General features: G+C 39.6%; 1 protein-coding gene across 1 annotated transcript; it reads right to left on the minus strand.

The window, feature by feature from the left end:
- Positions 1 to 3,520: 3,520 nt before the first annotated feature.
- LOC112393780 (ribulose-phosphate 3-epimerase-like) lies at positions 3,521 to 4,258 on the minus strand. The gene is given in 2 exon segments (XM_024736162.1): positions 3,521 to 3,694; positions 3,697 to 4,258. Coding segments are annotated over 2 exon segments (678 nt in total). The 3' UTR covers positions 3,521 to 3,578.
- Positions 4,259 to 9,880: the final 5,622 nt, after the last annotated feature.

A 9,880-nucleotide genomic window follows, 5' to 3' on the forward strand; every position in this document is an offset into this window, starting at 1 on the left:
TGAGAAAAAAAAATACATAGTGAGTTTTTATTTGGTCAAACTTATTCATTCTAAAGGATTCTGCTTTATTTTGAAATTGTCCATTCTATTTTTTTTTAATGTGATGATAGTTACAGAGTAGTTGTTTTCTAGATGTTCTTATTTTGGAAAATAAAAAGTTGGTAACTTTATTTGCTCCCATTTGTTTTATTCCTGAAATTGTTCTTGGTCCGTGAAATCCTAAAGTCTAGTAATCACTGAGGCAAGGATTGGCCGTTGATTTCAGTAGCCATAATGTTGGCATGATCCTGATCTACTTGCTTTACTTGCTCTAGGTGTTCTCTATATTCTCTCTTAGGATATGACTTAGCCTAAGTCTGAGGGTGGATCTGAGCTTTATCGTGTTTGAAAAATAAGAAATGGTTATAACTAGCAGATGGTACTGGGGTCAAAAGCAAGCTGTTAGTCATTCTTGATGCAATTTACATAGATAAAATGAAGTTTCTGTTTATTACTGTATCACATGAAAATAGGTAGGTGAAATTTTGCCATCCATGGAGGATATGTTTGGATTAGTCTGACTTAAAATAATAGGTTAACAAAATTCGCTTTGAGGGATTGTGGGAGGTGGGCACTGTTAACCCCTTGGCATGTATTACCCTATCTCTCTACGGAAATATGTCTGTGATGGTTTTAAAATGTGGCTGCAACTTCTTTACTCTTCCCATAAAAGTATATACTCTGTACCCCTTCCCCTTAAATCTGGGAAGGGTGTGACTGATTTGACCAATAGAGTACAGTGAAAGTGATCATCCTCACCATATGACCTTAGCGGCTAGGTCATAAAGGCCCATGCAACTCCACCTTATCTGTTGGAACAATTGCTTTTGGAACTCTCAGCCATTGTGTAAGAAGTCTAACTGTCTGAGGCTGGTGTGCTGTGAAAAGCCCAAGACACATCAGGAGGGCCCTTGAAGGTATGCTGAGTGACAGTCACAGCTGAGCCCAGCCCTCCAGTTAGCCCAGCCCAGGTGCCTGTCATGTGAGTGGAGAAGCCGACTCTAGCTTCCAGCCATTTGAGTCACCCATCAGCATTTTGAGTCTTCCAAGACAAGGTGCTAGACTTATGGACCAGAGGAAGCCATTCCAGCTCTGCCTCCTCCTGATTCCTGACCTGAAGAATCCATGAGCTCAAGAGAACTATAAGAAAGACACAAACTGGGAAAAAAATTTGGAAAAGACACATCTGTTAAAGGGCTGGTATCCAAAATATACAAAGAACTCTTAAAACTCAACAACAAGGAAGCAAAAACATGATTTAAAAAGGGGCCAAAGACCTTAACAGAACTCCCCTAAGAAGATATCCAGATGTCAAATAAGCAAATGAAAAGATCCTCCACATGATATGTCATCAGGGAAATGCAAATTAAAATAACCATGACATACTGCTACACACCTGTTAGAATGGCCAAAATCGAAAACTGACAACACCAAATGCTGCTGAGGATTTCACCAGTGATTGAACTCTCATACACTGCCGGTGGGAATGTGAAATGGTATAGCTACTTTGGAAGACAGTTTGATGGTTTCTTACAAAATGAAACACACTCTTACCATAGGATCCAGCAATCGCGCTTCTTATTGTTTACCCAAAGATAGTTTAAACCTTATGTCCACAAAAATGTCTTCTGCACATGGATGTTTATAGCACCTTTGTTCATAATTTCCCAAACTTGGAAGCAACCAAGATTAGATAATAAACAGTTTAATAAACAGTGGTACAGTCAAACAATGGAGTATTATTCAGCGCTAAAAAAAATTGAGCTATCAAGCAATGAAAGGACATGGAGGAATCTTAAATTCATATTACTAAGTGAAAGAATCCAATCTGGAGAGACTACATACTGTATGATTCCAACTACATGACGTTCTGGAAAAGGCAAAACTATGGAGACAATAAAAAGATCAGTGGTTGCCAGATGGGGGGAGGGGTAAGGTGAATAGGCAGAGCACAGAGGATTTTTAGGGCAGTGAAAATATTCTATATGATATTATAATGATGAATGTATGTCATTATAATTTTGTCCAAACCCAAGAATGTACAACAACCAAGAGTGAACCCTAAGGTAAACTGTGGACTTTGGGTGATTAGCTATGATCTTTGGGTGATTATGCTGTGTCAGTGTAAATTCATCCTTGATGAAAAATGTACCATTAAGGTGAATAATGCTGATAATGGGGGGCTCTCATTAATAATGTGTGGGGGCGGCTCTTGGGGGTGGGGGGGATATGGGAATTCTTTGTACATTTCTGTCGATTTTGTTGTGAACGTAAAAGTGCTCTAAAAAAATAAAGTAAAAAATATCCATGAGCATAATGAAAATGTTTTGTTTTGTTTTTTCTTTACTGGATCCTTCCTTTCCATGGTACCAGCCTGTTGAGCTTTATTTAGTATCTTCATTTTTTAAATGGGGACAAACATACCTGTCTTACCATTCATAGGACTGATTTGTGGGTTTAATGAGATATCATCAACATACTTTATAATCTACAAAGCATACATTTATATAATGATAGCTACTTTGTATTGAGCATCCTCAAATTCCACTACCCTACAGTTCTAGGAATAGTAGTGGAAGCTTTACGTATATAATTAATAGTATCTCTTAATCCTCAACACAACCCCCCACTGTTGTTATGATTACATTCAATATATAAATCAGTTAATAATCAGCTCAAAGAGGTTGGTTGGATTGGTTTGCTAAGGTCAAACAAATAGAAAGGGTAAGAGAGGATTCAACTTAATATTACTTCCAAATAGAGGCCTTCCTTTCCTTTTAGCATACAGCTAGGAAAACATTTTATGTCCTTCAGAACAGCGGGTGTGATTAAGAAAAAGGGGAAATGGGGTTGGTGGAGGGTGCGTACGGGGTGGGGGAAGAACCACTGAATAACCTGCCGCTATAGCAAAGTTAACAAAGAAAACACCCTGATAAAACTTGTGCTTGCGGTTTACAACAGACCACCTGAAAATCCCTGGACTTCATAATACACTGGTTTTTTTATGTATCAAATATAAGGTGCAAAGTAAAAAATAGATGTTTTCGGAGCTAGAAGAGCCATCCATCCCCGCCAGATCCAAACTTAGTTATCACGCAAATACACAAATCAAAAATGACACGAAACAGGAAAAACAGGACTTCCTTTGCTTTCAGAAAAGCCAAGAAGCAAAGAAAACTCTTTTTAGAAATACAGAAAAAAAATTTTTTTCATAGTAGCTAATATGCCTTCCTTAGGCATTAAGACAAATTTCTGTTCATAACCTTGATACAGCTATATTTTTACTCTTTATAAAAATCAAGTCTCCCAGTAAAAATGGTATTTTATCACACTAATCTTTAAATTCCATCACTGAAAACGTAATACACAACAATTTCTAACCTCTTGGAACATTCTGAAAAGTGGATTTTAGTCACTGGAATGAACAATTGCTAGGAAAAGCAGCACTGCCTCAACTGTGGTACGATTTGGTAGTCAATATTCTTGTTTTCCAATAAAAAGGAGATCTCATAAGCAGAAACACTGGACTCCTTGTGGTTTCATCGATCGAGAGAACGTTTCTGAGCAGCTTCTGAGCAAACACTTCTTAACAGGTTGATCACAGATCTGGGGTCTTCACTCCTCATAATGGCACTGCCAGATACAATCATGTTAGCTCTGCGCATTTATGGATGGTGACAGGACCTACTCCACCATCAACCTCAATGTCCAAAGACGGGAACTGGGTCTTCAACCAGTGAACCTTTGGCATCATACCTTCCATGAATTTCTGCCCTTCAAATCCAGATTCCACTGTCATAACCAAGGCCATATCTATCTGATTAGCCCATGGTGCCAAATACTCAACTGTAGTTCCTGGTTTGATAGCAAGGCCAACCTTCATTCCATTCTCCCGAATGTCTTTGATCAAAGCCCCCGGGTTCTCAGTAGCCTCGAGATGAAAAGTATATTGATTGGCTCCTGCTACAGCCATTGGTTTTACCCACTGTTCCGGCCTGGACACCATCATGTGCATGTCAAAGAAAGGGTCCTGGCCTAGCTGCTTTCGGAGGCTTTCTACCACAGGGTGACCAAAGGTGACGTTGGGAACAAAATGCCCGTCCATTACATCCAGGTGCAGATAATCGGCCCCAGAGTCCAGCATCCGAAGGCACTCTGCCCCTAAACTGGCCAGTTCGCTGTTGAGGATGGACAGGCCAATCCTGCAGCCGGACGCCATGGTGCTAGTTCTCTCTGAAAATGTTTTTTTTTTACCTCACTGAGTTTAGGGTTGTTTGTTATGCATTTGTTCCAGTGAATGGATAACTGAAACAGTGTCTTGTGCCTATGTGTGTATATACTGTCTACCTAATCTGAAAGAAGCTTCCTGCTTAGAGTGATGTCTTTTTTTTTTTTTTTTTTTTTTTTTTTTGCTTAGAGCTGTCTAGATAAATTGCCTCAAGCTTTTCTCCTTTAGGAATATGTTGCCTTCAGAGTCTGAGGTTGTGTCAACCAGTCAAAGAGTTAAGTGAGTTTTAGATTTAAATGTTGCAAGAATGCAGGGGAGAGCTCCTAGCAGATCTTAAACACTATGCTTAACTTTGTAAAGTGTTATCTTTTCTCCTACGCCCAAATGGAAGGAAAATTGTTTACTATGCACCAGATGAGTGGGGAAGAAGATAAAAGTGGTACAAGCTATAATATCAAACTTTCAAATTTGAACTTTGAGTATTTTCACCCATTAAGTTTCAGCTTTACCTACCACATCTTCAGGCTACATTTTAAGCTTTGTTGAAGGTGCCATGGTTTATTGATCTCTCCCTCTCCTATGCTTCTCTACATCTATAACAGATAAAGCTGTAGATTCCTGGGTGTATCACCATATCTCTATGTGTCTAGATGTCTTTATGTACAATCTACCTTGTCTTAAAGAGACTCAAGTATGTTTTGGTAGATAAATACTGTAGTTGCATGTATAAGTTTTGGTAAATGTAATAAGTATATTAAATGTGAAACTCTAACATGTTCATGTTAAAATAGAAATAAATTGTAATTTAAAAAATTATTTTATGTCATTTTGTTTATTGGGTCTAATGATTCAGAGCAAGCTATGGCCTGCAACCCAGGTGTGGTCCACAGTCTGTTTCTGTATGGCCCATGAGCTAAGAACGGTTTTTTACATTTCTTTTTTTATTGTGGTAAAATACACATAACAGAAAATATACCATTTTGACTATTTTAAGTGGTTAAAATTCAATGGCATTAAGTACATTAACATCGTTGTGCAACTATCACCACTTTCCATCTCTGGAACTTTTTCATCATCCAACTGAAAACTCTGTACTCATTAAACACTAACTCTCTATTACCCTTTCCCCCCAAGTCCCTGGTAACCACTATTCTGCTTTCTGTCTCTATGAATTTGCCTATTCTAGGTACTCTATATAAGTAGAGGCATAGAATATTTGTCCTTTATTTGTCTGGCTTATTTCACTTAGCATAATATTTTCAGGGTTCATCCGTGTTGTAGCATGTATCAGGATTTCCTTCTTGTTTAAGGCTGAATTGTATTCCATTGAATGTGTAAACCACATTTTGTTTATCCATTCATCTCTCGATGGACAGTTGGGTTGTTTCCATCTTTTGCCTATTTCAAATAATGCTGCTGTGAACATTGGTTTCCACCTTTTGCTTATTGTGAATAATGCTTCTATGAACATAGTTGTATGTACCTGGAGGAGGAGGTATGGATGTGATCCTCCTCTATTGCTGTTGACCTTGACCAGAGCACTCTCCTTCCTGTCCCCTAATGGTGTCCAATGCTGCTATATACACTGGTGTACAGGGGAAATGGGGAATTGTTAATTCAGCAGGGATAGAGTTTCAGCTTTGTAAGACGTGGAGAGATCTGGAGATTGGTTGGTGACAATGTAAATGTACTCACTTCTTTTTGGCTTTTACATTTTTAGAGTTGTAAAAAAAAATTAAAAGAGTATTTTAAAATATTTACTATCGGGCCTTTTGTAGAAAAAGTCTGCCAACCCCTAATTTAGAGTAAATGTTTAAAATTTTATAATGGGCTATTATCAAGTTGCTAAATGAATCTCAGTATACAATTCCCTCATTTCTTTTTCTTTCTTTCTTTCTTTTTTTAAAAAATTTTTGGCCGCACCAAGTGCCTTGTGGGATCTTAGTTCCCTGACTAGGGCTGGAACCTGTGCCCTCAGCAGTGAAAGCACGGAGTCCTAACCGCTGGACCACCAGGGAATTCCCAAGTTCCCTCATTTCTTCACTAGGAATGTATTTAAATTTCAGCAGACTTTCCCACACTAAGTATTTGGGGAACTCTAGTTCCATCCCAAAATCAACATTGAAAATCTCGGTTTTGTTTTTGTTATTAAGATTTACTGATTTCAAAGCAAGATTCACTGATTTTTTAATACAGGGATCCTGTAGTAAATTCAGAATAACAGGGCACAAAAGTTCTTTTCTTTAGAGCCAGGATCACATGAAAGAAAAGGCCCCACCATGTATATTAACTATGTAGAAACTGGAGATGCTGTCATTTCCACTTTTAATGTGCTTTTCTGATTCTCCTCTGAGCAGTCTCTCAATGTCCTTTGAACCTTAGCTTGTCCCTAAATTCCCCAACTTTGTTTCACGGCACCCTTAGAATCTCAGTAAGTTTTTCATGGTGTCCTTAGGCCAAAGAAATTTCTAATAGTTCCATTTAGTAAGTAATTAAGTCCAAACAACCTAATTGTAGACATTCATATAATGTCTGACAGATGTTTCTGTGTTTCTCTGAAAAATTTAAACTATCCAATCCATGCGGCCTCTGAATCCACTCCAGTGCTCTGTGGCCCCTCAGCACACAATTTGGAAATTGCAGTCCTAGGGTCTCATGCCTGCGTTTCTGACTTGGACTGGCCTTTGTCCTTGGCTTTGCTTCTTGTTTTCAGATCCTACTCCCCACAATTCCAGGGCTTGCCTAACAATTTATTTTTTATTTATTTATTTTGCCTAACAACTTCTGATGGCTTTCTTTGCTTAACAGATTTAATTTTCACATTCTTGATTCGGATCTATTCCCTCAGTACATTAACTTTTTTTTTAATTTAATTAAATTTAATTTATCTTTTGGCTGCATTGCGTCTTTGTTGCTGTGCGCAGGCCCTCTCCAGTTGCAGCAAGTGGGGGCCACTCCTCGCTGCGGTGCGTGGGCTTCTCATTGCGGTGGCTTCTCTTGTTGCGGAGCACGGGCTCTAGGTGCACAGGCTTCAGTAGTTATGGCTCGCAGGCTCTAGAGTGCAGGCTCAGTAGTTGTGGCGCATGGGCTTAGCCGCTCCACGGAATGTGGGATCCTCCTGGACCAGGGACCGAACCCGTGTCCCCTGCATTGGCAGGTGTATTCCCAACCACTGCCCCACCAAGGAAGTCCCAGTACATTAACTTTTATATTGGATTTTCTTAATAAAGTCTCTTTATTTAAACTACTGAAATAGTTAAATAAATAGAACATTTGCCCTCCTCTTCAAAAGTGTGTTATTGGCATTACTGGATTAATGACTATCAGGATCCCCAATTACCTCACAAGAAAGGTGATAAAGTATCTTAAGCCACCTGTAATTCTTGGTAGTGTATGTTATCCTTTGTCACTCGAGTGAAGAGGATCCTGTGAAAGGTGCAAGCGACTCGCATAGTAAATAATAAATTACCTTTTCTATAAATTATTACTCAGTGGATGAACTTTCCAGTAACTCTGATGAGGAAGTTTTTTTTAATTGATATTTTATTTTCAGACTGATTTAAGATACTTCTGGCATATCAATTTACAGGCTAAAAGGAATATGAAAAACCTTAATAATTGTAACAGATTCAAAACTAGATAATTCAGGAGACTTGGGAGAGAAGGTATTTCTGGTTAGGAAGAAGATTCTGTGCATTATCTGTTAGGATGATCTGTGCACTGAGAAAGGAAACTATTTTTATACTGAGACAAATTCTTTTAGGATTTAAACAAAAATCACTGTGTCATTTAGTGTACTTTAGGTGCTAGACTGTGGTGATCCCCACAGAAAGAAGGCTTGACTTACATGAAGTAAGGAGAATTCATGGGAGGATTTCGCCCCAGTGTGGAGGAAGTTTTCTCTTTCACATGTGAGCAGAGCTCTCTATGGAGCTTGAGTTTTACCTCTTACTTTTCTCATGCATTTTAGGCTGTCAGTTGCCCTGTGTAAACTCATGAACACATGTCCTACTTGGTTTTATTTGGGTCAGATCTGGGGGTGGAGTGAGAATTGATTCCTCTCTCGCCCCGTAGAGCAATATTCCGTGCATGCAAAGCTCTGATTGGAGCCCATCAGGCTTTACTTTGTAGATGTAAACCTAGACTTTTTTTTTTTTTAACTCCTTGGGTGTGAATCGTATGATTTGTGCTTTCCCAATTTTTTCATTTGGGAAAGGAGAGGAAAACAGGTGAGCAGTGTCTTTGTTTTTCCCCTTCCTCCTTGACACTCTCCCTAGGAGGGTCTCTAAGTCAGGATATAAGAATCAGGCAAGTGCCCCAGAACTAAGTTTTTTAACTCTCCTTATTCTCAGGAACCCTGGGTTTGTGATCAGTGATCCCAGGAAGGAAGACTTAAGTAGAAAAATACCTTGCCTAATGTCTTTTCTTTTTTCTTTTTGGCTGTGCCTTGTGACTTGTGGGATCTAAGTTCCCCAACCAGGGATTGAACCCGGGCCATTGGCAGTGAGCGCGGAGTCCTAACCACTGGACCGCCAGGGAATTCCCGCCTGATGTATTTTCTGTTGCTACCGTAACAAATGACCAGAATGTTAGTGGCTGACATAGAAACACATGGCTTCAGGATGGTGGGCCACTGCGCTGGGAGTTCTTGGACTGTTAATATCTGTGAAGGGTCTGAGATTTGTACCGTATTTGCAAGCTAACAGGTTAGCCTGTCACAGTTTCATGGATGCTGACAAGACATGAGACATTTGGGTCAGAGGCAAAAGACTTTTCTACTAACAGCACAGCAGGCAGTAAGAGCTTCGTGTTTGCATTTGTTCCTCTTGCCTCCCAAGTCCTGTGGGGCGAGGTGGAGAGACCCAGGTGTATGCTGTGTAGGAAGGAGTTTGCGCCACAGCCGAGCAACTCTGAGCTTAGAAAACCCTGTCTTTTATAATGACCTGAGAGTAAACCTGTCAACCTTTGCCCTGGAGAGAGACATTATCTTTATCATCCTAGTCGGGAAACAAATGTGCTCTTTGCCCTAGAAGGAGAGGCTATCTCTGCCTCTCAAGGCTGCTTGCTATATGAATATCCTTGAAAAGATATTCCAGAACAAAAGATAGAAAGAAAGTATACCGAAGTGCCATGGGGATTGGCTCCCAATAAAGATTAAACTGGATAACCAGGTGATTTGTACCACCAAAAATTACACATTTGGTGAATGGAAGCCTGACTTGAGTCAACCTGACAGAGTTACTTGCTTTCCCTCCCTAAGACTGCTCTTAGACCCAGAGACATTTTAATAAAAGCAAGGCCACATACCCTTGAGGAAGGTCTGAGATAATACTGAAGGTACATTCCACAAATCTTGTCTCGGGTGTATCAAGGAAACTATGCACAAGGTAAAGGGAAACAGCCACACCTTTTGTTATTATCACACAACTGTTTTGAATTAACACTGCCAAATAATTCTAAATAATGATTACCATCATATGATTCAGTCAAGGTTACTCATGGTTGGTCAAGTTGGGCGATTTGAAGAGTGTTCAGTAGGGGACTTCCCTGGTGGTCCAGTGGTTAAGACTCCTTGCCTCCACTGCAGGGGTCGTGGATTCTATCCTTGGTGGG

Source organism: Neophocaena asiaeorientalis, unplaced genomic scaffold (genome assembly GCF_003031525.2).
Source record: "Neophocaena asiaeorientalis asiaeorientalis breed wild unplaced genomic scaffold, Neophocaena_asiaeorientalis_V1.1 scaffold7, whole genome shotgun sequence".
NCBI lineage: Eukaryota > Metazoa > Chordata > Mammalia > Artiodactyla > Phocoenidae > Neophocaena > Neophocaena asiaeorientalis.